The 26955-nt window shown below is 44.0% G+C and overlaps 1 protein-coding gene across 4 annotated transcripts in view; it reads right to left on the bottom strand.

Moving 5' to 3' along the window:
• LOC144698412 (signal-transducing adaptor protein 1-like) overlaps positions 1-26955 on the bottom strand; it is a 56175-nt gene that overhangs the window by 27674 nt on the left and 1546 nt on the right. For 3 of the 4 annotated variants that reach the window (XM_078570376.1, XM_078570357.1, XM_078570365.1), the window contains exons 2-5: positions 25098-25169; positions 13906-14025; positions 11777-11833; positions 1401-1576 (exon numbers count right to left, since the gene is read on the bottom strand). In XM_078570376.1, coding sequence (XP_078426502.1) covers positions 1401-1576; positions 11777-11833; positions 13906-14025; positions 25098-25169 — 425 coding nt within the window. The remainder of the gene's footprint in view (positions 1-1400; positions 1577-11776; positions 11834-13905; positions 14026-25097; positions 25170-26955) is intronic. The other variant, XM_078570371.1, reaches the window with a different exon arrangement.

Here is a 26955-nt window from a genome sequence, read left to right as displayed (position 1 = left end):
GAAAGGATACTGAGAAAACTATTGGAACTAAAGTCTGGCAAGTTCCCAGGATCTGATGGACTTCATCCTTGGATCTTAAAAGAAGTGGCTGAGGAGATAGGTTGTAATTTTCCAAAATTCCTGGATTCTGGAAAGATCCCATCAGATTAGAAAATTGCAAACGTAACTGCTTTATTCAGGAAAGGAAGGAGGCAGAGAGCAGAAAACTATAAGTCAGTTAGCCTAAAATCTGTCACAGAGAAAATGCTAGAATCTATTATTAAGGAGGTTATAGCAGGGCACTTAAAAAGTCTTAAAGCAATCAGGCAGAGTTAACATGGTTTTCTGAAAGGCTAATTTATTAGAGTTCTTTGAGGATGTAATAAGCAACGTGGTTAAAGGGGAACCTGTAGATGTCGTGTACTTGGATTTCCAAAAGGCATTTGATGAGGCGCTGCATCAATGGTTACTACACAAAATAGGAGCTCATGTTGGAGGGTGTAACATATTAGCATGGATAGACAATTGGTTAGCTAACAGGAAGCAGACAGTAGGGATAAATTAGTCATTTTCAGGTTGGCAAGCTGTAACTAGCAGAGTGCCACAGGGATCAGTGCTGGGACCTCAACTATTCACAATCTTTATGAACTTGGATGAAGGGGTTGAATATATTATTGCTAAATTTGCTGATGACACAAAAGGTAGATAGGAAAGTAAGTTGTGAAGAGGACATAAGGAGTCTGCAAAGGGACATAGATAGGTTAAGTGAGAGGGCAAAAATTTAAGATGGAGATTAGGAGAATTTGTTTCTCTCAGACAGTCGTTAATATATGGAATTCTCTTCCCCAGAGGCAGTTGAGGGAGTATCGTTGAATATTTTTGAGGCTGAGTTAGATAGATTCTTGATTAACAATGAGGAAAGGTTATAGTGGATAGACAGGGAAGTAGTGTTGAGGCCACAGTCAGATCAGCCATGGTCTTATCAAAAGATGGAGCAGGTTTGAACAGCTGCATGGCCTATTCCTGCTCCTAATTCATACATTTGTATGTATAAAACACAGCTGAGACCCATTTCACCATCAGCTGTTTAGCCCAAGACTGTTCGGCTATTCAATTCCACATTCATAGCATTTTGGGATACACATTTCTACTGAGCTTAGAAGGAAAACATGCTCCTGATTTCACTCCTGAATGCCTTAGATGTAGTCTTAAGATTATACCCCCTTGTTCTAGATTCAACCATCAGGGGAAATAGCTTCTTAGTAACAAAGCTCCTAAATCCTTTTATTGTATTAAGCACCTCGATCGGATCACACCTCAACCTTCTAACTCAAGTAAGTACAAGCTAAGTTTATGAAAGCTGTTCACATAATTTAACCCTTTAAACCCCAGTATCAGTCTGGCGTATCAATTCTACATACGCTGGCATTGTGGTCAATACATCATCGTACACCTCTGGATCGGGCTTCTCCACCAAAAAACTCTGCGATTCTGGTCTCACCGGAGCAGTTGACTGACGCACTTTTTCTTGTTCAACCGCCTCTCCCAGACGGAGCATCTGCCCCGGCAGCAGTGACAAGTTAGTGGGAACCTCCAGCTGGTAAAAGTGTACAAAGATAAGCTTATAAATCAAATTATTAACACAACATGCTGAACGGCTGGCTTCTGTGCTGTAAATTGCATTGGTTCTAGTTTTAAATCTAACATTTTTTGCTTGATGAGGGTGAAGAATTATTTTGGACTCGAACTTGGAATTAGAGCTGAAATAGCTCACATCCATGAGCACCAGCTGCCCTCCACTACCTCACTCAAGTGGCAATATGATGGGCAAGCTATTTCATTTGGGGAGCATTATTACCAAGCCCAATCCTGGGAATGGGGATGTGTGGGGATGAGGGATTGGGGAGGGGGCACGGTGGTTGCTGTATAGTATTCCAAAACAGAAATTGCCCTTGTTAGGAAATAGAGACAGTTTAAGTAAGTTATATTTGTGTTTGTGGGTGTTGGGAATGAGTTTTAGCTTTAATGTTTAAGTATGATGTGCATTTCTGTATCTCTGTGTTAAAAAAGGTCAAATTGAGTTTTAGTTTCACTTTAAAAAGAACCTGCATTTCTAATAAGAGTTTGACCACTCTAGCAGCTAAGTTAAACAAACAAGACTAGAGAAACTGGGCTGTTCAGGGGTTCAGAGGGGCAGGTTCCTCCCAAACACAAAAAAAACAAAAAAACAGCAGTTTTGAGTTCAGTTTTGAAGACAGCTGCCAGGCAGAAGCAGCCTAGAAGGGGCAGATAGCCAGTCCCTAGCTAAAGTTGGTTGAAAGTAGCTGCCAGAGGCACACTGGAGCAAAAGGGACAGATAGTCCATCCCAAGCTAAAGAAGTAAGTCCCCAAGAATCCAGGGGAGTGGAGCAGGAGAAAATCCCAAGCAGACCTTCTAGTCAAAGGAAGGACAGGAATCTGTAAAAAGTCCTGTTAAGTGAAGTTAAGAGTGAGGGGCAGAGAGAAAGGCTCCAAGCTTCAGATTTAAAGGGACAAAAGCTACAGAAAGCAGATTTAAAGCAAGAACAGCTCACAAGAGGCAAGAAGGTCCAAAGAGATGGTTGAAGTTCTGTAACTCTTTGCTATGGGCATGTGAAGCAGTGGTGTACTGTTAATGGCTGAGTCAGTGAGAAAGAATGTGTGGAAGAGTGTAAGATAGCTTTTGTAACTTGGGTTATCCTTACAGATCTGTACATACCAGTAAAGGTATAGTTGTGGGTGAAGAAGTATTATAATATAGTTCATCTTTTCTTTTTTAATAAATGTTTTATTCTTTTATTAGAAGTTCATCAGCTGACTTCTATGACTCTGTTCAGTAGCCACTTTCCACGTATCTAAACAAACAATCTGAAAGTTAGGATCTATCAAGCTGGGTTCCACTCTGGGATCAGGCTTGGCCAGGGTAACCTCAGCTGGGATCATAATACCCTTGGTAAAATGATAAAACTTGCTAAAAAAAAAACTTCTCCTTTCAGAGGGGTTCTGTTTTGCCCATTGATCTTTGAGATAATGAATCCCTAAGCCAACATTCAATGCCAAAGTACTTTGTTTCTCAATAGATAATAGTAGACAAATAGGCTGTGAACTGATTGGTGAAGGAGACTTGGAGAAGTCCATTCCTTGAAAAGACACAGATAGTCTGTCAGCTTTTGCTTCTGGGGGAGATTTGAGTCATCGAGCAAGAATAACAACAATTGTGTAACCTATATGATTCACATACTTCTGTATCCTCAAATGCATTCAGGGGTGTTGTTTCAATTTCACCTATTTGGATTTAATGAGTCTCTAAAAAATAAAAAAATTAGTCTTTGTAACTTGAGGAAACTTGGGAATTGAATGTTCCACGACGTACATATAGCAGCTTACAATGCAATTCATGACAATAGTTGAATTGGGAGAATGAACATGACTGAAAAGCTAACAGGAACACAATTGTTTATCGTTCAATGCTTGCTAGGTATGAACCTTCTGCTGAACTTGGATTATGTGTTCAATTTGGGCTTGAAGGGTCAAACTTACTTTTTCTTTGAAAACCAATGCAAGATCTGAATGTGTAGGATGTGATCAAGTGGACAGGTAGTTCTTAAATTTACTGTTCACTGTAAGTAAATGCCCCCCACGTGTATATGAGGCAGCATCACCTATAATGAGGAAAGGGCTGTTTACACTTTGAATATGAGACATATGCAACTTTATCACATAACTACCTCTTCTATCAGACTAATAGGGACCAGAATGCCTCATCCACATGATGATGCTGCAGATAGTCAAAAGCTTTACTCCACTTTCGGCTTACGCCATACATGGTCTCAGAAAGCTTGATCCTAACACTTGATGCCAAAAGCCAAAACAATCTATTCCTTAGAACTAGCATCTCTCATGTTAATGAAAAAGATTTCTACTTCTATCGCATTTCTCACATACTCAAAACATCCCAAAGCACTTCACAACCAATTAAATAGTTTAAAATATAATCAATGTTGCAATCCAGGCCAACACAGCAGCAAATTTGCACATGTAACGTTTCCACAAACAGCAATGAGATGAATGACCAAGTAATCAGTTTTTGTAATGATGTTTTCAGATTCTTCTTGGTGAAGAAGCAAAGCGTACTCCTCTGCTCTTCTTTGATTAGTGCCATGGAATCTTTCATGCCCATTTGCACAGGAGGTTTATCGTTGTTTCTCACCAGGACCCTTCGGAAGTCCTGATCCATGCACGTGTACAGTAATTGCCCAGGAAGTTTAAAAATCTGAAGGGCAGATTTGTACCACCTGGGCCCCTCTGAAAATGCCTTCAACACTGACACTGGAGATATGGGCCTGTTCAGCGACACTCACCTGGATTCTTACCCTACTATTGCTGTGCTGTTAATTTCTCGTGTAGGTCAGTGATTGACAGCGGACCTCATCCCACCTGACTACTACCTCCTACCGACTATCCACACATCACTATTCACCCGCGACCCAACTACTCATCCCCTCTAACCACCCAACCCCCAACCTGACTACCACCCCCAACCACCCATGCCCTGACCTGACTACCCATCCCCCACACCAACTACCCATCTCCCCAACTACCCAATCTACCTGACTAACCATACCCACAACCTGGTCCACCAACTACCCATCCCCTGGCTGCAAATACCCCCCAACCCACTCACACTCCCCACTTACTCACTCCCTACCCCCGCAGCCAGCCACTCACCCAGCCCCCCACCCATGCCTTCACTAATCCACCCACTCATTCACTCACTGCCTCACCCACTCACTAACCTACCCTCTCACTAACCAACCTCACCCTCCCTATCAACTCACGAACCCACTAAGCCCACTAAAATTTTTAAGAGCTTTAAAAACATACCTGAACACAGCAGTTGGCATCATAAACTTTGGCCTTAGCCTCTCCACCGCTCCTCTTCACCATTGTTCCCTGTGGATGACTGTGCCAAGGGATCACCGGTGATTGACCCAGCTGATTTGAAGATCTGGCCCATCAATTTTTATCTTATTTTATTAATTCAAAATTTATTTTATTACTTCAATTATTATTATCCCACTGCAAACAAGATGATCGTCAACCAGCAAAAGTACACTATCAGTAGACCTACAAATTGATAACCCTCTACTTGAGGTCACTTTGGAAATAACTAACCATATTGACCACATTGAGGGCAAGTGAGTTGGAGAAACTGCAGGCTTCCCCTAAGCTCAGAGTTAGAGCCATAATGTTCATTTAATGTAAACCTGTCCAGGAAGGAGAGTGCTGCTTTTTATTCTTTTTTTGTTATATCTCCAATAACTGATGAGTGTTCTTCTTTTGGCTTGATCCTAGCAGACTGTAACTTGCTGCTGCTTTAGCTGACGAACTTAGTAACTAATTAGCTAATCGAATAAATAAATAAGATTTGATAGACTGACAGAGCTGACGGTGTGCTGTGACTGCAACGTGAAGGAATCTTTGGAATACATTGGAGGGAGGATTCAGGGGATTACCACTGAACAGAAACTGAGCTGGGCTAGCCATATAAAAATACTGTGGCAACATCAACTATGTAGAGTGCCATTTTGTTAGGTCTCTTGGCATGCACAGTAACTGATTTTTGTTTTTTTGATATGCAAATAAAACATTTGAAATCTAAAAAAAAAGCAGGTCAGAGGCTGGGAATTCTGCAGACAGTAAATCACCTCCTGACTCCACAAAGCCAGTCTCATTTACAAGGCACAAGTCAGAAGTGTGATGGAATACTCTCCACTTGCCTGGATGAGTGCAGCTCCAACAACGCACAAGAGGCTCGACCTTCCAGGACAAAGCAACCTGCTTGATTGGCACCCCAACCACCACCTTAAACATCACTCCTTCCACCACCGACGCACTGTGGCAGCAGTGCGTACTATCTACAAGATGCACTGCAGCAACTTGCCAAGGCTCCTATGATAGCACCTTCTAAACCTGTGGCCTCTATCACCTAGAAGGACAAGGGTAACAGATGCATGCGAACACCAACACCTGGATGTTCTCCTCCAAGCCACACAGCATCCTGACTTGGAACTATATCGCCGTTCCTTCACTGTCACTGAGTCAAAATCCTAGAGGTACCTTGCTAATAAATATTTTAATTTAAGTTTTTAAAAATCTCTAAAGATCTTGGTGGACTCATTCCTTCTGAATTCAGTGCACACATCTTGTAATAAATACTAAGTGCAAAACTGATGTGAAAGCATGACCAAGTTTCCCTCATCGATTTGGTCCGCTTGCACACATCTATTTTTATATTCATTCACGGGATGTGGGCTTCGCTGGCTGGGCCAGCATTTATTGCCCATCCCTAATTACCCTTGAGAAGGTGGTGGTGAGCTGCCTTCTTGAACTGCTGCAGTCCACGTGGTGTAGGTACACCCACAGTGCTGTTTGGAACAGAGTTCCAGGATTTTGACCCAGCGAAGGAACAGCGATATATTTCCAAGTCAGGATGGTGAGTGACTTGGAGGGGAACTTGCAGGTGGTGGTGTTCCCATCTATCTGCTGCCCTTGTCCTTCTAGATGATAGTGGTCATGGGTTTGGAAGATGCTGTCAGAGGAGCCTTGGTGAATTTCTGCAGTGTATCTTGTAGGTGGTACACACTGCTGCCACTGTGCGCTGGTGGTGGAGGGGGTGAATGTTTGTGGGTGTGGTGCCAATCAAGCGGGCTGCTTTGTCCTGGATGGTGTCAAGCTTCTTGAGTGTTGTGGGAGCTGCACTCATCCAGGCAAGTGGGAAATATTCCATCACACTCCTGATTTTTGCCTTGTAGATGGTGGACAGGCTTTAGGGAGTCAGGAGTTGAGTTACTCGAAGCAGCATTCCTAGCCTCTGACTCGCTCTTGTAGCCACAGTATTTATATAGCCGGTCTAGTTCAGTTTCTGGTCAATGGTAACCCCCAGGATGTTGATAGTGGGGGATTCAGTGATGGTAATGCCATTGAATGTCAAGGAGCAATGGTTAGATTCTCTCTTATTGGAGATGGTCATTGCCTGACACTTGTGTGGTGCAAATGTTATTTGCCACTTGTCAGCCCAAACCTCGTTATTGTCCAGGTCTTGCTGCATTTGGGCATTGACTGCTTCAGTATCTGAGGAGTCGCGAATGGTGCTGAGCATTGTGCAATCATCATCGAACATCCCCACATGTGACCTTATGATGGAAGGAAAGTCATTGATGAAGCAGCTGAAGATGGTTGGGCCGAGGACACTACCTTGAGGAACTCCTGCAGTGATGTTCTGGAGCTGAGACGATGGAACTCCAACAACCACAATCATCTTCCTTTCTGCTAGGTATGGCTCCAGCCAGCGGAGAATTTTCCCCTGATTTCCATTGACTCCAGTTTCGTTAGGGCCTCTTGATGCCACACTGGGTTAAAATGCAGCCTTGATATCAAGGGCAGTCACTCTCACCTCACCTCGGGAGTTCAGCTCTTTTGTCCATGTTTGAACCAAGGCTTTAATGAGGTCAGGAGCTGAGCCCTGACGGAACCCAAACTGGGCATCAATGAGTAGGTTATTACTAAGCAAGTGCCATTTGATAGCACAGTTGATGACCACTTGCATTACTTTGCTGATGATCAAGAGCAGACTGATGGGGCTCTAATTGGCCGGGTTGGATTTGTCCTGCTTTATGTGCACAGGACATACCTGGGCAATTTTGCACATAGCTGGGTAGATGCCAGTGCTGTAGTTGTACTAAAACAGCTTGGCTAGGGGCGTGGCAAGTTCTGGAGTACAAGTCTTCAGTACTATTGCCGGGATATTGTCAGGGCCCATAACCTTTGCAGTATCTAGTGCCTTCAGCCATTTCTTGATATCACGTAGAGTGAATTGAATTGGCTGAAGACTGGCATCTGACATGCTGGGGACCTCCAGAGGAGGCTGAGATGGATCATCCACTAGGCACTTTTGGCTGAAGATTGTAGCAAATGCTTCAGCTTTATCGTTTGCACTGATGTGCTGGGCTTCGCCATCATTGACATTGGGGATATTTGTGGAGCCTCCTCCCCTGTGAGTTGTTTAATTGCCCATCACCATTCATGACTGGATGTGGCAGGACTGCAGAGCCTAGATCTGATCCCTTGGTTGTGGGATTGCTAAGCTCTGTCTATCACTTGCTGCTTATGTTGTTTGGCATGCAAGTAGTTATAGCTTCACCAGGTTAACACCTCATTTTTAGATATGCCTGATGCTCCTCCTGGCTTGCCCTCCTGCAGTCTTCATTGAACCAGGGTTGATCCCCTGGCTTGATGGTAATGGTAGAGTTGGGGACATGCTGGGCCATGAGGTTACAGATTGTGTTTGAGTACAATTCTGCTGCTGCTGATAGCCCACAGCACCTCAAGGATGCCCAGCCTTAAGAGTTGCTAGATCTATTCGAAACCTATCCCATTTAGCACGGTGGTAGTGCCACACAACATGATTGAGGGTATTCTCAATGTGAAAGTGGGACTTCCACTCCACAACGACTGTGCGGTGGTTACTCCTACCGATACTGTCATGGACAGATGCATCTGTGGCAGGCAGGTTGCTGAGGACGAGGTCAAGTATGTCTTTCCTTCTTGTTGGTTCTCTCACTATCTGCCACAGACCCAGTCTAACAGCTATGTTATTTAGGACTCAGCCAGCTGGGTCAGTAATTGTGCTACCGAGCCACTCTTGGTGATGTACATCGAAGTCCCCCACCCAGAGTACATTCTGTGCCATTGCCACCCTCAGTGCTTCTTTCAAGTGATGTTCAACATGGAGGAGCACTGATTCATCAGCTGAGGGAGGGCGGTACATGGTAATCAGCAGGAGGTTTCCTTGCCCATGTTTGACCTGATGCCATTCCTGGGGTCCATAGTCGATGTTAAGGATTCTCAGGGCAACTCCTTTCCAGCTGTATACCACTATGCCGCCACCTCTGCTGGGTCTGTCCTGTTGGTAGGACAGGACATACCCAGGGATGGTGATGGTTTTGTCTGGGACATTACCTGTGAGATATGATTCCATGAGGACACATCATCTGCCATGTCATAACAGGAAGCACAGTCTCAGAATAGGAGCTGATCATTTAGGACTGACATAAGGAGAAATTCCTTCACTCAAAGGGTTTAAATATATTTAAGGCTGAGATAGGCAGATCTTTAATCTCTCAGGGAATCAAGGATCTAGGGAGCGGGTGGGAAATTGGTGTTGAAGCTGAAGATCAGGCATGATCATATTAAATGGAGGAGCAGTATGGTCTACTCCTCCCTATTACTTGTGTTCTTATGGAACAACAGGCATGCCTTAACTTCAGTTATATCATAGACAATACCATGCAAAGGTGATGTAGACCATGACAAGCTATTTCACCTTGTCCGGAACAGCAGAACCAGAGGACATGATCTGCACTTGAAGGGGGGTTAATTAAAACTAATCTGCAGAAACAGTATTTCAGTGATGGGTGCTCAATCTACTGAACAGTCCCCCCAGGGAATGGTGAAAGCAGTTCACATTGATTCATTCAAACATAAATTATATAGATTTATTTCAGAAAATAGCATTTTGGGACACAGTGTATGAGTAATTTGAGACATGACGTGGAAATGTAGCATGATTGGAATGTAATATGAAGGAACAGATGGCTTTGGGTCTATGGGACAGAATTTTAGGTCCTGCAGGTGGGCTTGTGCCCAACCCGATTGGGCATAAAATTGTGTGAGAAGATGTCAGACGAGCATCCCGACGTCGTCGCATACTCATGCGATATTTCGCTCAGCGGGCGCGCACAAAGGTCAGAAGTGCACCTGCCAACAATTAAGAGGGCAATTAAGCCCATTAACGGCGCAATTATCTCTGACTTTTCATGGCCTGTCCAATCTTATGGTTGGCAGACGGGCGAATCGGCCAGGCAGGCTTTGCATTTTTCGACAAACCTCATCCAAGGGCGGGATGAAATTTCTGTTAAGAAATAAAATAAAAATAACTATCTGTGGACAGCATTTTTATTAGATATATTTTCATGTGCTTGATTGTGATGCATGGACATTTCTTTTTGCAGGTTTTTACACCTTTATTTGATTATTTTCAGGTCTGCAGCTCGCTGAGGCAGCTGTCTGCCTTCAGGGAGCTTTCTTGCACTGCCCACCTGCGCCCGCGCAAATGTCATCACCCGCCCTCTTCCCGCCCCCACCCCCAGCAGTGCTGAGCTTCTCAGCGCGTGTTTCGCGCTGGCAGGCCGTTAATTGGCCAGCCAGCATGAAATCGCGGTTGGATAGGGCCAACCATGGTCAGGGGGCCGTTTCCCGGCCAACCCCAGGCCCGCCATTCACACGCGCCTGTCAAAGGTAAAATTCAGGCCATGATTTCCCAAGTTTTCAACCATTGGATTTTCCTCACATCATGTCTGGTTCTATTGTAAATTAATTGATAGAGATTGATTGTTATGGTTAGTCAATAACTCCATTATCATATCATGCAACTTACCAGGACGGTGGAAGACAAACTCAATTAAAACAAGTACACAATGCTGGATAATGTAAGAGTCAATTTCCCTTTGCAGGACAGATACCTATGATACACCACCGCATTTAAGCACAGCTATATTACAACGCGGCATCTAATAGTGACATTTGAAGATTTTACACTTACCTTTCAGAACGTTCCCGACTCCTCAGCAGGCTTCCCCCAGTGGTCATGAACTTTCCAAGGAGGTGTTTTTTTTGGGCTTTCAAAATTCACAAAATAGTGTGTGGGAGGAAAATACAACTTTCCCTATGGTCTTCACAATGTTGACAGTGACCTCGGTGCCTTTTGCACCTGAGGCCTTCCTAACCCACCAAAAGGTCACATGAAAATGGTGTGGAGTCAGGAAAGCTCGGGAAAATTGTTTCTCCAGCAAAGAGAAACAAGTTCAACCTTTCACTGCCCAATCTGCACCTCTGTTGGGAGACAAAAATTCAGCCCAAAGTGTAGCTTCATACAACTTGTTAGAGGTTAAATAAGTCACTAATGAGGTTCTTAAACCAACTACCAATCTATATTAATTTATCTTTGAAAAAAATAGCAACTTATGATTTTTGTACCAAATTTCTTGATCTTTAAGATCTTGTCTCCTGATAGATCACTGTGAGGCTGGCATTACTGAAGGTAGATCCATGGCACAATGCCTGCAGGGGAGGTAATGAGACTGGGAGGCTGCAGTGGCAGTGGTCCAGGCTCTATTTGTGGAGCCTGAAATGGTACTCCCTTTCTTTCCCAGTCCCACAAAGAAAAAGAACCTGATCTTTAGGATCCTCTTCAGCCAGGCTGTCAGCTGATACTAGCCAGAAACAGTACAGGTCCACTCTGCTACGTTCAGCCCAAAAATGACAGCTGCCCTATGTACGCCGTTGGACCCCTATTAACAATTTAAATGGGCCTACCACCTGACCTAGGAACCACTCCAAATGCCAGGAAGGCATTGATGGTGGGAATGCGTTGGGAAACCAATTTCACAGCGCTATTGTCCCCTGTTTCTGCTGCATTAACAACCTGAAAATTTAGCCCCAACAGAGTAGGCCTCAATAGTAACACCAACAGGAATTTCGTGCTATAGTCCACTCATGATGTCAGCATTCAACGCTAGACCATTAAGGGTCCCAGAAGGCTAACAATTGGTAAACCTTATTCTTGTAAAGCTTTTTTATTACCTAGCGAATATCATTCTCATGATATTGGACTGCCAACGTTTAATACAGGAACACGTTATAAAAGCTAAATTCATACCTGAGAGACCACAATAATGTAACCTTTCCATTCTTCTCTGGCTTCAACGCTTTCAGCCTGGAGATAATGGGAAAGGAAAATCACGTTATGTGTATATCATTACAGAGTACATAGTGCAAAACAGATAACAAGTGCTGGTAGATGCTTAGTTACACTGCATTGTGTTGTAGTAGTTAAAGGCATACAATTCCACTTGAAACCATGTATGTTCTGCTTGTGCACCATTATCACCATTACCTTTTCACCAATATCATGCTACCAAGAAAAAAACTAAATGGTAATGTCAACTTATAATGGCAAACAGCAGAAACTGTCGGGCATGAGCTCCTAACAGAAATGTACTCTCAGGAGTGGTACAAGAAGCTGAGATTGTGCTCCTTAGAGCAGAGAAGGTTAAGGGGGGATTTAGTAGAGGTGTTTAAAATTATGAGGGATCTTGATAAAGTAAGAGAAACTGGTTCGGGAAGGTAACTAACCAGAAAATACAGATTTAAAACAATTGGCAAAAGAAGCAGAGGGGAGATAAGAAGGATTTTTTTACACAAATTTTTATGATCTGGAATGCACTGTTGAAAAGCTGGTGAAAGTCAGTAGTAACCCACAAAAGCAAGTTGGGTATTAATGTGAAAAGAAATATTTGCAGGGCTATGCGAAAAAGCAGGGAATGGGAAAAGTAGGTAGCTCTTTCAAAGAGTTGGCACAGGCATGATGGGGCAAATGGTCTCTTTCTGTAGAAGGTTCTATATGGGCAATTTTAACACTCAAGACTGGGTGGGTTTGGGGCACTTGGGAGTTAAAATCATTTTAAATCTGAAAACTCCCGCCAGGATCTCTGACATCTCGCCTCACAATCTCCACACCACCCTGCCAAGCTCCAACTTGCCCCAGCTGTAGCAGGAAACCTGCTAATTAAAAATTTAAAAATGGCCTGCTGTTAATTTCAGCAAGATGTCTGGAGAATCCACACTTCCTGGTTTTAATATCTGACTCTCTCTTCACAGTCCAGAGTAAACCTTAGGGCCTCTGATTCCATGCGCAAGTCTTCCAAGGAGTGGCAATCACCATTGGATTGCCACTCCGCTCCTATTTACCTACCTTGCACTGGAGCTCCATATTTCTCGCCTGGACTTCCAAACCAGGCCTCCTGAGAAATGTGGAGCGTACCGGTTCCCAAAGTCCTTCCCTTGTAGTGTCGGGGAAAGCCAAGCTACGCCCCCTTTTTACGACACTAGCTGCCATATTACAGTAAGTTTAAATGTCCCAGCCACTTTGAGAAGCTACAGAAAAAAGGTAAGTGGGTGAGGGGGTAGGGTGGGTCAGCGAGGTGGTGGGTAGCCAGGGGTTAGGGGGTTTGGTTGGGAGGTGTGGGGATAGTTGGAGGGTGGGGGTTTAGTCAATCAAGGGGTAGTCGGGGGGTTGATTTAGTTGGCATGTCGGGGGTAGGGTGGTTTAATGGGGGCTGGGGTGTCGGGGCGTTTAGTTGGGGGGTGTTTAATCTGGGGGTCAGGGGTTTAGTCAGGGGCTGGAAGGCAGTTGGAGGTGTGGGGGGGTTTAGTTGGGGTGTTGGGGGGGTCAGTAGTTTCGTTACCTGGGAGTTAGAACTGGTTTTAATCTTTCTAACTTTTCCTGGGTAACTATTTTGCTAAGTGAGTCATCCGAAGTCTCCGACTCTAACTCAGAGTTTCAGAGGGTTCCAGCAGAAGGTGAAACTTCCCGAGAAATTCCCATGTAGTCAGTGCGTGGGGACTTCAAGGGATCCCCCAGTGCATCTTCCAGGATACCTCCGGGGTACAACCATCCAAGAATCCGAGGATCTGGGCTCATGATTCTCAGATGCTACTACTTTTCTGTAACCTCAGGCCATCTAGGAGCCATGTTCCCAACAAATGGCTTATTGGAAATTATGGATGCAGAGCCCATTATTTTCAATCCATTGATATCAAACAAATGGAAATTTACATATAATGTTCCCTTTGTCTATTATTTTAGCAACAGAGTTAACTCATTTAAAATAAATGTCTGTAATGAAATAACAGAACAAAGAATCCCAAATGAATGGGTTCAAAATTCATGTACTACAAATAGCAATATTAATTTTTAGGCCTAGATCAGAATCCTAATTAGGGTACCTTCAGCATCACTTCCTCATTGGCTAGCTGTAGTCGGAAGTTAGCTGCCTGGGAGTCTTTATCTACGCTGCTGTCATCTTCTATCGATACAAAATGCTGGAGATCCAGTTTCTCTGTGTACTGAAAAGAATAATAAACAGTTATCAGGAAGGATCACCAAGTACAGAATGATAACACTATTGGGAGCTAGTTGTTTCCAATAAGGAACCAGAGTCCAAGAAATGTTTGTTATTTCTGTGTTTTATTAAAACTTTGCTTTTAATATTCGTTGTGAGCAGAGAGTTATTACAGCTGTCTGCAGCGTAATGGAAAAGTGTGGAACCTGAGAAATGATAAACTCTTTGAATATGGAAAGAAAGTAAGAACTTGCATTTATCTCACAAAAAATACTGGAAAAACTCAGCAGGTCTGACAGCATCTGTGGAGAGAGGAAGACAAAAGAGTTAACATTTTGAGTCCGTGTGACTCTTCTCCAGAGCTAAAGGGAAGTAGAAATGTGGTGAAATTATTTCACCATACTTCTACTTCCCTTTAGCTCTGAAGAAGAGTCATATGGACTCGAAACATTAACTCTGTCTTTCTCTCCACAGATGCTGTCAGACCTGCTGAGTTTTTCCAGTGTTATTTGTTTTTGTTTCAGGTTTCCAGCATCAGCTGTATTTTGCCTTTATCTTGCATTTATCTTACCTCTTTCACAACCTCGGGACATTCTAAAGTATGCCACAGTCAATGAAATATTTTTGAAGTGTAGTTATTTGAAATGTAGAAACTTAGAAACTGCAGCAGATAATTTGCACGGAGCAAGATTCCACAGATAACAATACGATTATGGCCAGTTAATCGGTTTTACAGTGATGTTGGTTGAAGGATGACTTTTGGTTGGGACACTAGGCAGAACCTCCCTGCTCAATAGTAGAATCTTTTAGATCTGCCTGAGAGAACAGATGTAGCCTCAGATCAAGGTCTCATCCAGAAGACAACACCTCTGACAATACAGCACTCCCTCAGTACTGCACTGGTATGCCACTTTGCATTATCTGCTCAAGGGGCAATTACATTTCTGTGTTAATGAACATGGAGGTGAATCACTTCTGAGCTTTTCCCGCTCTTCTACTGGGACTTCAATCTTCTTCTCAGGCAGTCCCTCGGGGTCGAGGATGACTTGCTTCCACACTAAAAATGAGTTCGCTGGCGACTGAAGAGTCCAATGTGCGACCTACTGTCTGTACAAGTGGGGCAGATGGTGGTAGGGGGGATGAGTGAGTAGGGGGTCCAGCTAGTCACACGCTCCTTTCGCTTTCAATGCTTGGCTTTAGCTAGCCCTTGGCAATGAGACTCAAGGTATTCAGCTCCTTCCTGGATGCTTTCCCTCCACTTTGGATGGTCTTGGGCCAGGGATTCCCAGGTGTTGGTGGGGATGTTGCACTTCTTCAGGGAGGCTTTGAGGGTGTCCTTAAGGCATTCCCTCTGTCTTCCTAGAGCTCACTTGCTGTGTCAAAACTCCGAGTAGAGTGCTTGTTTCAGGAGTCTCTTGTCAGGCACGCAGACGATGTGACCCGCCCAGCGGAGCTGATCGAGTGTGGTCAATGTCTCGACGCTGGGGACGTTGGCCTGAGTGAGGACACTGGCATTGATGCGTCTATACTGCTAATGCAGGATCTTGCGGATGCAGCGCTGGTGGTACTTCTCCAGAGTTTTGAGGTGCCTGCTGTACATAGTCCACATCTCTGAGGCATATAGGAGGGTGGGTATCACTGCTGCTCTGTAGACCATGAGCTTGGTGCGGGTTTGAGGTCCTGCTCTTCAAAAACTCTCTTCCTCAGACGGCCGAAGGCTGTGCTGGCGCACTGAAGGTGGCGTTGAACCTCATTGTCGATGTTTGCGATTTGGAAGAACACTCGTCCCAGCACAATTCAGGTGCAGACCGTCCCAACAGTACAAAACCCACTTTCCCCAATACAGGTGCCAATGCCCCATGAACCAGAACCCACTTCTCCCACACCAGTCTTTGAGCCACACATTCATATCTCTAATCTTATTTGCCCTATGCCAATTTGCACATGGCTCAGGTAATAATCCAGAGATTATTACCCTCGAGGTTCTGCTTCTTAATTTGGTACCTAGCTTCTCATACTGACTACGCAGAACCTCCTTCCTTGTCCTGCCTATGTTGTTGGTATCTACATGGATCACAATGATTGAATCCTCCTGCTTCCACTGCAAGTTCCTCTCCAGCCCTGAGAAGATGTCCCGAATCCTGGCACTGGGCAGGCAACACAGCTTTCTGGACTCTTGTTCTTTGCTGCAGAGAGCTGTGTCAATCCCCCTCACTATATTGTACCCTATTACCAATACATTCCTGTTTGCTCCCCCACTTGAATGACTTCCTGTGCCATGGTGCCATAGCCAGCCTACTCATCCACCTTACAGACCTTGCTTTTGTGTACACAGGTTTTGAGCATCTCAAACCTGTTAGACAATTGCAAAGTCTGAGGCTCTTCCAATACTGTCTGCTTGTTCCCATTTTCTGCCTCACTCACGGTCCTCCTGTCCCTCACTGCTGACCACAACCGAGGGCCCTATTCTAAGAGGCATGACCGTCCTCTGGAATAAAGTGCCCAGGTATTTTTCTCCCTCCCTAATGTTGCACAGTGTCTGCAGTTCAGCTTCCAGATCAATAATCCTGATTTGGTATTCCCCTAGCTGCTTACACTTTCTGAAGATGTGTTTGTCCTAGATTGCCTTGGCGTCCAAAAGCTCCTTTCACAGCTGCAACATAACACCTGTCCCACCATTGTTACTTATGTTGCTTAGCTAACTTAATTTAATTACTCACTTAATTAATTTAGAATAATTCCTATCTATACCACACCTCTTTCCCTCGTGCACCGAATGCCCACGTGAACCTAATTCACTACTCACTGAGTCTCTGTCTCACTCTAGCATAGTCATCTGTCTTCTCATGCACCCCCTACTGATCCATGGACCCCAGGGATGTTTAAAAGCGGATGGGACCTGGGTGCGGAAGTCCCCCATTTTTGACAGGCCCAAATTTTGATGGCAGTGGGGCGCGGGGGCATGATTCACACAGGTGGGAAACCCGAACTCAACAGGGCCTTTTGACCTTCATGCTGAGTTTAAATGGGTCCCATTTTGGCTGCTCCAAGATCCTTAACCCACAGTGTGGGAGTCACAAATTGATGGAGTAGATCTAAACACTCCTGAAGGTTGGATAGGGTCTGTTTGAGTGTCATGATGTGAAGTTTTTTAAATCCTCCACTCTTTCACGTGAAAAAACAATACCTAAGCTGTCAGTGAGGGTAAAAAAGAAAACATCATCTGCTGGACTGCTTTGATTGACATGCCATCTGGTGTAGGTTAGAAAAAATATTATCACCTGCTCATGCAGTTTCAATAGAGTTCTTTGTTGACATTTCCGAAGGGCTATAATAATGTCATCATGAATGCTTAGTTGAGTTTCTAAAGCTACAATTATCTTAGTGAGGGGAGGTTTAGGTTCACCATATGACAGTTTAAAGAGGCTACTCAAGGATTAGCTGTCTTTGATATGGGGTCTGAATAGAAGTTTGTTTTTATAAGAGATTTAAAAGTTTTGAATGGGTTTCATGAACAGGAGTTTTTTTTCTCTATCAAGTGTATATGAGTGGGAGCCATATTAGATTGTTAGAAATTTAATTTTTTTCATCTCCACATGGCCCTGAGGTCTGACCATGGGGGATACTGGGTCAGTGGCTATGGAGGTGGCATGGGATTGTGAGGGTCAATGGGGGCATGGATTAGCATGGAAGGCCATGGAAGTATGAGGGGCTTGGGGGTGTGGGTGGGGAGCATGAATTTGCATTGGAGGGCCTTTGGGGCTATAAGGGGGCATGGAGGATGGGTGGGGGGCTGAGAGGTGAGGGCAAGAGAGCCTAACAGCTTTTAAAACAACTGTACCAAGTCCTAGAGAACAGAGGTGAGCCTTCTAACCAGCCCACTTTGGCACTCGCCTACCCCCATAGCTGCCTAGGATCTTCTTCCAGGGTCGGCAGGCCTGGCTCGATGCCACCACCGCCTCCCCAGAACAGAAATTGGATCTAATGGGGCCCTTTAAACCAGGGCGGGCCTGCCAGGTCGGGAAATCTCCAGGCCCGAGCTACCTGTCTCAGTAGCAAAATCCAGCCCAGTTTGAGAGAAATTGAGCCTCAAGGTGATGGAGGCTTGGATGAATTCAATGGGGTTTGAGCGCTGTAATACAATCTTGGACTATAATGAAGGCTTTAATTATTCAAGGTTTTCTCTTGTGGCTCACATTGTAATTTGAATTCCCACAATAGCCTTATTACTCCTAGGCAGTCATTATTCTAGATTTTAATGGTGCAATGTTAGATGTGCAAAGTATGATGGAAAGAATGTATATAAACCTATCATACAGTAAGGGCTCCCTCAAAAGTATGATAACCAGCTTGACCAGTTAAAATGCGTCTCCTTGGTTACAAAAACTGGTCAGCTTCAAAGAGCCTCTATTCAGTTGCAGTCCTGCCCTTCCTTTGATTGATGGAGGTTCAAAGCTTTTTCAGGGGTTCTGGGTTGTTTTGTTTTCTGATTCCTCTTTCTTATATTTGCAATGCAAGTGAGCTTACTTCAGCACTTCCCCTGCATGTAAGTGCAGTCCATTTAAAAAGGTCTTGATCTTTTTCTTAAAGTACAATGAAATCTGATTAATATCCTTTAGTTTGTTTTTATAATTCTCTTGATCTTTTAGTGTTTTTTGCTTAAGCAGTGACATACAGAAATTACTGAAGCTAACAGGGAACTCAAACAACTTGTACTTATCCCTTCCTCATGTTAATGAACTCTCCTGCATTAGGTGGAAGTTTCACAGGGGAGATAGTAATCACCTGCCCTCTGGGCCAACATCAGGACCTGACTCATGAATACAGACAGCCTGTAGACTTTTGGAATGTTTTGTCGACTCGCACAATTTTACTGACAGGCCCAATGTTCCTGTTATGTATTTGGCCTTATTTGTGATCTCACAGGGTAGACACAAAATTTTGTGGTCTTTCCCTTTTCTTTATGCACAGAATTCACTCTCTGGAATAATATGCATATCATCTAGCTTTCCACTTTTATTTTGTTATTTAATTGTTAAAAAAAAAGCTTATTCTAACCAAAGTGAAGATCAATGATTCAAACATTAATTCTGACCTTTTAAAAATATTTTTTCTATAGGTGTGGTAAAGTGAGGTACCCAGTCCCTTTAAGAGAATGCAAGTGTACTGATCATGTGACAGCACTGACGAATCACTGTAAAGCATGGGCAACTGGGAACTGTAAGTCTAGTTCTGGAGGTTCCTGAGTGAGCACGTATGATCTGGTGTTCTGCCCTGTGTCTCAATAAATCATCACTGTTTATTTTTACATCAGCCTCTTCCTATTACTGATTGCAAGCAACAATTGATGAGAACATAGGAAGGCATGCAGTTAGAGTTTGACTGGCCAACAAACTCATTTATCCAAGACATAAAAATGGCAACGAGGATAAAAAACAAAGGAAAATAAATTTCAAGACAGATGAACAATGGATTGGAAAGAGCAACTGTACTTAACTTGTAAACTAGGTGACAGCTGACAATCGGAGCAGAAAGCGGTGCTACTGTTTAAAATATTTTTAAAAACCTCTAGAATCGCGATTGCGGGGATCCCGCCAAAACTCAAAAAGAGCACAAAACCCAGCAGAGAAAAGCTGACAGCTGCAGAGACAGAGTTAAAAAAAATTGACTGCTTTTAAAGTGGCAATACATTTAAAAGGGTAAATACATGAAAAATGGCTATGGACAGAAATTTACAAGAGACCCCAGAGAGAGTGCAATTCCGCCATAAGCCAAACACCTAAATTCATTATTACCTGGAAAGCCTATTGGAAGTGCAGTCCCCTTACAGTCGTTCACAATGCCGCAGTTCGGGCACGTCAATCCATTCGACCCCATTTCAAATGACTGGTCTCAGTATGTCGAACGCCTAGCGTTCTTTTTTACCGCTAATGACATTGCTGGGGAGGAGAAGATTCTTTTGTCCTCATGTGGGAGCAAAACGTACGGGCTGATCTGCAGCCTCACGTCATCGAGCGCCCGAGACTCGAAGACTTTCGACGAGTTAATAAAAATTGTACAGAGCCACTTGAGACCAAAGCCCTCAGTTACTATGCAGCACTTCAAGTTCAATTCAAGGAACAGGCTTCCGGAGGAGACAATAGCTGACTATGCAGCTGTTTTAGAGACATTAACAGAGCAATTCAGAACGTCCATTAGTGATATGTTGAAAGACCGGCTGATATGTGGGATTGGAGATGATACTATCCAAAGGCGTTTGCTAGCCAAACCTAGTCTAGACTTCAATAAGGCATTAGAATTAGCTACCATGATGGCGAGTGCTGTTAGAAATTCCGAGGTTATAAAAGAGACACAAAATGGCGCCATCCATCTAGTTGAACGGGACGACCAGTAACAAAAGGCGCAAAAACTTCGGACTCCATGGGAAGACGGGAAATGCTCTCTAGCTCCAGACCATTGAAAAACAACAGCACTGCAGTGAAAACCCACAAAATGAATGAGAGAAATACATCCAGGCCTCCAGTGAGCGAACGACAACTCAAATAAGTTGTGTTTTTTCTGCCACCACTATGGCCACATAAGGCAGCACTGCAGAGAAAGGCTAAAATAAAACTATAAAGGCAGAAGGAAAAATCATGAAATATGCCTCATAGAAGAGCCAGAAGAAATAGAATCAAACATCCATTCATTATATAACCTCAAAGTGGGTGGAACCGAGCCAATCCAAGTAGTCATTACAGTTAACAGCCGACCCATTAAGATGGAAGTTGACACGGGAGCATCAATGTCCACCTTTGGAGAGCATACATTTAGATATCTGAGTAAAGGAACCCATCCTTTGAAGTTAGAAGCTTCGGACACAAAGCTGAGGACATACACGGTCGAAGAAATAAGACTGAAAGGGTTATGTCAAGTCTCAGCGACGTATGGATATCAATCTGAAAGGTTGCCCTTGTTAGTGGAAGCTGGATAGGGCCTCAACTTATGCCACAACTGGCTCGAAAAGATTAAATTGAAATGAGCCGAAATTTTCCAAATTACAATGAAAGGCTTATAGGAATTGTTGCAAAAGTATGCTTCCGTTTTCAACGATAAGTTATTCAAGGATTCGAGGGCTACAGGCCAGGATCCATGTAGACCCAAATGCAACCTCCAGATTTATAAGAGCCAGACCAGTCCCTTATGCTCTATGGGATAAAGTTGAAACTGAACTAGACAGACTGGAAACATTGGGCATCCTACAACCAGTGCAATTTTCTGAGTGCGCGGCACCCACTATACCTGTACTGAAGCCAGACCAAAGCATGCGTTTATGTGGTGACTATAAGCTAACTGTCAATAATGTGGCCAAACTTGATTGACACCCAATACCCAAGATTGAGTAATTGTATTCGTAGTTGGCAGGGGGCACCACATTTTCGAAATTAGACATGAACCATGCCTACCAGCAGGTAAAGGACTCTAGAGAACTCGTCACCATTAATACGCACCGAGGATTGTATCAATACACACGTCTACCCTTTGGGGTCTCCTCGATGTGTGCTATTTTCCAAAGAACAATGGAAAACTTGCTCCAAGGATTGCCCCATGTTATCATTTACTTGGATGATGTATTGGTCACAGGACTGACTGACAATGAACACTTAGCAAATCTAGAAGAGGCGCTCAAATGCTTCGCACTAGCAGGGGTACGTTTAAAATGAGAGAAGTGTCTATTCCAGGCTAAGGAGGTAGCTTACTTGGACCACAAGTTTGATGCGTAGGGCCTGCATCCTGTGGTAGAAAAAGTCCAGGCCATTCGCGAGGCACCTACCCCAAGAAATACCACAGAGCTTAGGCATGGGAAACTACTACGGCCGATTCCTCCCAAACCTCTCAACTGTGCCGGCCCCATTGTACGGCCTGCTTAAGAAGAACCAGAATTGGAGTTGGCGAGCCCCGCACCAGGATCCCTTCCTGAAAGTGAAGCAATTGTTAAGATCGTCAGCCTTGTTGGTCCACTTTGACTCCAAGAAGGAATTAGGTTTAACACGTGATGCATCCCCTTATGGAATAGGGGCTGTCCTTTCACATTGGATGGTGGATGGCTCCGAACGACCCATTGGTTATACATCTCACACACCCAGTGTTGCAGAGCAACAACATTCCCAGATTGAAAAGGAGGGCTTATCTATTGTGTTCGGCATCCGGAAGTTTCATCAATATCTCCATGGCCATTTCCATATTATAACTGACCACAAGTCCCTGCTGGGATTATCTGGAGAAGAGAAAGCAATACCACCTATCGCATCAGCTCCCATCCAGAGATGGGCACTAATATTAGCCACCAACGAATACACTTTTGTTCACCGTTCAGGAACTCAAATAGCACATGCTGACGCACTGAGCTGCCTTCCCCTGCCAGCTAATAACAGGAAGGCTTTGATTCCCCAGGAACTGGCCTTAGTGGTAAATTTTCTGGATTCCTCCCCTGTTCAGACCAGACAAGTCCGTGAGTGGCCAAGCCGGGACCACTGTTGTCTAACGTCTGGCAGCAGGTCTTAAATGGTTGATCAGGTGGATCTAAACTGAGGAGATGAAGCCCTATTCTGATCACAAATATAAACTCTCCTGCCAGGAGGCATATTACTATGGGGAGCAAGGGTTATCGTGCCCCCGAGGGGATGAAGGCTGTTGTTAGCCGAGCTATATAGCACTCACCCGAGCATTAGCAGAATGAAGTTGCTCCCACGCAGGCATGGACTTGGATATAGAAACCCTGGTCAAAACTGTCCTCAATGCCAGCAGGTGCAAAACCTCCATTGCATCCATGGGAACGGCCAGGGTGCCTCCATGTCAATTACATGGAACCATTTTTGGGCACAATGTTCCTTTTACTGATTGACTCCCACTCCAAATAAGTGGACGTCTATGAAGTCCGGTTGCCCACATCAGCTGCCACCATAGACTGTTTGCGGCAGAGTTTTGCATTGCATGGGTTGCCAGAGGTCCTCGTGTCTGACAACGGGACCGCTTTTACCAACGGGCAGTTCCACAGGTTCATGACCTAAGGCATTATCCATATCTAAACCTCACCCTCATCGAATGGCATGGCTGAGCGGGCAATCCAAACCTTTAAACCCGGGATGAAAAAGATGGAATGGAATTCCATCGGCACGAGATTGTTCCAGTTCTTGTTCGCATACTGGACCACGCCACACACGGTGACCGGCAATGCCCCTGCAGAACTACTAATGAAGAGACTTCTCCACACCCACCTGACCCTTATCCGGCTGAATTTAAAGGGGAGGGTGGAGAAAAGCCAAGAGGCATGATGGTCATGGCCGCGGAAGAACTATCATAATGGGAGGTGTGGTCCTCGCAAAGAATTTTGGAGGTGGGCCCAATTGGCTGTTAGGCGAGGTGAGTGCAGTAACTGGACCCTTCTCCTATAACGTATCAGTAAACGGCCAAAATATTAGACAACACATGGATCATCTCCGCAAAAGAACACCAATCCCACAAGAAGAAAGGCAGTCTTCATCTACGTTTGAGTTTGTGCTGCATGTAGAAGACAGGTCACATGATTTGGAAACTCCGGTGGGGCCTATGGGACCCGAGGGAGTGGGGGAGACAAACCTGCCAATTTCCACTGAGGAATCTAGTGGACAACATTCCCTGAAAAGGAGGTCTCGGAAAAACCAGCCAAGGTTGTTGAACTGAGATGCTCAACACGTCCGAGAAAGCCTCCTGAGAGACTTGACCTGTAAATAGTTATTGTGTAAATAATTAACGTGTTTTAAGCTTGTTAGCTCTACTTTTAAGTAAAGGGGGAGGGATGTGGTAAAGTGAGGTACCCTGTCCCTTTAAGAGAATGCAAGTTTACTGATCATATGACAGTACTGACGAATCACTGTACAGCGCGTGCAACTGGGAACTGTAAGTCTAGTTCTGGAGGTTTCTGAGTGAACATGTATGACCTGGTGCTCTGCCCTGTGTCTCAATAAACCTTCACTGTTTGTTTTTACATCAGTCTCTCCCCATTATTGACTGCAAGCAGCAATTGATGAGAACATAGGAAGGCATGCATTAGAGTTCAGTTGGCCAACAAACTCATTTACCCTAGATATAAAACTAGGTGTTGAGATGGCCATATTTTTTGCCTGTCCCTTCTTGCCTTGTGAAGGTGGGCCATCTCCTTAACTCATTGCAGTCATTATGGTTATGGCACTTGTTTTATAAACAAATATGGAAGGCAGTTTGTGCACAGCCAGGTCCCATGAATTGCAATGTGATAATGACAAGGTAAGCTGTGTTTTATTGATGTTGGTTGAGGGATAGATATTGGCAAAGATGCCAGGAGAGAGCACACCTGCTCTTCTTTGAAATTGTATTAGAGGAGGCCCTCCTAATTTGGGCATGTGTCCCCATGGCAAACCTCCACCCTGTCCTCACCAATCCCCACCCCACCCCTCACTGGTGCCTGCCTGGCTGACTCCCGGTGCAACCAGATCCTACTTATCTGCTTTGGGGGCTTTTGGCAGCCTGTTCCCATGGCATCTTCGTCTTCCGGGTGCAGTCACAGCAGTAGCCTGTGTCCCCAGTGGCACTGCTGAGACCATTAAGCAACCAACCCTCTGATTGGCCGGCAACTCCTGGAGGCCGATGACCATCCTTTAAAGGGACAAGAAGCCTTGATGGTAGCTAATTAGTTGCTGGATGACCGAACAATGTGGCTGGGGGTCCCACAAACAGCCATGGTGGGGCTGCCCTCAGCATTTGGGCCTGTCATCAGGGCCCCAGCCATTCTGATAAAATTCTGACCAATGTGTTATTGGAACTTACTTTTTCTGTATTTCCAAACTAAAGGGTGCACAAAATATTGCTAATCTCTTCCAATCTTGTATCAATATCTCTGGTTACAAAGAATTGATTTTGTTTCTTTACATTGTTATTTTAAAAATACCAATCCTAATGACCATAGTAATTGATATCTGTGTGTTAGTTTCAATGTTTTGCCTTACTCTGAGACAGCGAACACTAATTGTCGACATTTTCAAACCAGAAAATCCCATTAAACATCAGCTGCTTCCTTACCGTTGATTCTTTTTCATCACAGTAAAAGAAAATTGAAGAGCCTCGTAATTCTGACCAGTATCTTTGGAAGTCCTGTTAAGTAGATACAAGGAAACATATCAAAGGGAGGGGAGAAAAAAAGCCTCATACAACTGTGTGTACTCACTCTACAGTACTTGGTAGAATTATAAAAACATAGAATGGTTAAATGCAGAAGGAGGCAGTCTCCCAAGCCCATGCCGGATCTTTGCAAGAGCAATTTAACTAGTCCCACTTCCCCTCTCTTTCCTATAGCCCTACATTGTTTTCCCTTCGGGTGTTTATCCAATTTCTTTTTGAAAGCCATGATTGAATATGCCTCCACCATCCTTTCAATAGTGTGTTTGTAAAGGAAATATCATTTATTTTCCCTAATCCTACTGTGGGACACTGAAGTAGGCTTATGGGAGATGCATGTATTTATGTTTGTGTGTGTCCAGTTTAACTAAACTGCAGGCAGTCAGACTGCAATGTTTGAATCAGCAAAAGGGATTAGGTGTAAAACAGGCATTTGAAATGGAGATAGGTAAGTTAGGATGAAGTCTCAGCAAATACATTGTGAATGGAATTTGCATTTTTAGATAAGTTGACAGGTTGTTTGATTTGCAAAGGAACATGGTAAGATGTTTACAACTGGCAAGATAAATAAGGCAAAGTTATCAAGCTTATTTTTCCTGAAAGTGCTGGCCATAATGACAACATGAAGGATTTTTATATTCTGGGAAAAGTAACTGCCAAAGAAAGGTTGAAACAATGGGGTTTGCAGACCAAAAGGGAGGAAATATATTTAAAGAAAGGTGGAAAGCTGTGTGTGGAGTGGCCGTGTGAGATCTTGAAAGGTGCACTGTGTGAAACAGACTTGTGGAAAAAGCCTCTAGCCAACCTGGAGAAGTTTACTGTTCCAGTAGCCATGGCCAGATTTTATGCCCCATTGTGGCAGGGACAGGGCTGTAAAATGCGGCAAGCCATTCTAAGCTCCATTGACTTTGGCAGCAACATAAAATCCCGCGGCCGTAAAATTCTGCCCCAAGGTTGTGTTAAAAGCCTTTGGAATTCCATTGTCAAATGAGGGGGAGAGAGAATCTGGGAAATACCTTCCTTATAGCAACAGTGGGTGTTTGTGGTAATATTGTTGGATGTTTCATAGATTTATAGATTAAGAATCTATTTGGACTATTGTGTGAAAGGGGAGAGCTGCTGTAAAACTAAGCATAACTACGTAACTGTAGTCTTGTGTGTTTAAATTTTCTTTTCTTTTTTTAATAAATGTTTTAATTTAATCATTAAAATCTAAAAAGATGGTAGTGAGCTCATTACTTCTGATTTCAGTGCACAAACCTTCTTGTAATAAATACAAATTGCAATATCGTTGTGATAGCATGGCCAGGTTTTCCTTCGGGATTTGGTCATCCTGACAAATGCGACCTGCCATATCATTACACGTTCCAGATCACCACTTACTGCAGCCTTTCCTCATGTCACCTTAGATTTAAAATGATTGGTAAAAGAACCAGTTTCCTTTCATTCTAGGCCCTTTGGAAATGGGAACAGTTTCTATCTACTCTGTCTTGATCACTCATGATTTTGAACACCTCTGTCAAATCTACTCTAAACCCTTCCTCTTTAAGGAGAAGAACCCCAGCACCTCCCACATATCCATGGAAGTCCCTCATTCCTGGAACATTATTGCCACACAAGTGCCAGGCAACGACCATCTCCAACAAGAGAGAATCTAACCATCAGACCTTGACTTTCAATGGCATTACCATCACTGGATCTCCCACTATCAACATCCTGGGGGTCACCATTGACCAAAAACTGTACTGGACTAGCCATATAA

The sequence above is a fragment of the Cetorhinus maximus genome, chromosome 2, assembly GCF_964194155.1.
Source record: "Cetorhinus maximus chromosome 2, sCetMax3.hap1.1, whole genome shotgun sequence".
In the NCBI taxonomy this organism is placed as follows: domain Eukaryota; kingdom Metazoa; phylum Chordata; class Chondrichthyes; order Lamniformes; family Cetorhinidae; genus Cetorhinus; species Cetorhinus maximus.
This window is presented reverse-complemented; position numbering and strand designations above follow the sequence as displayed.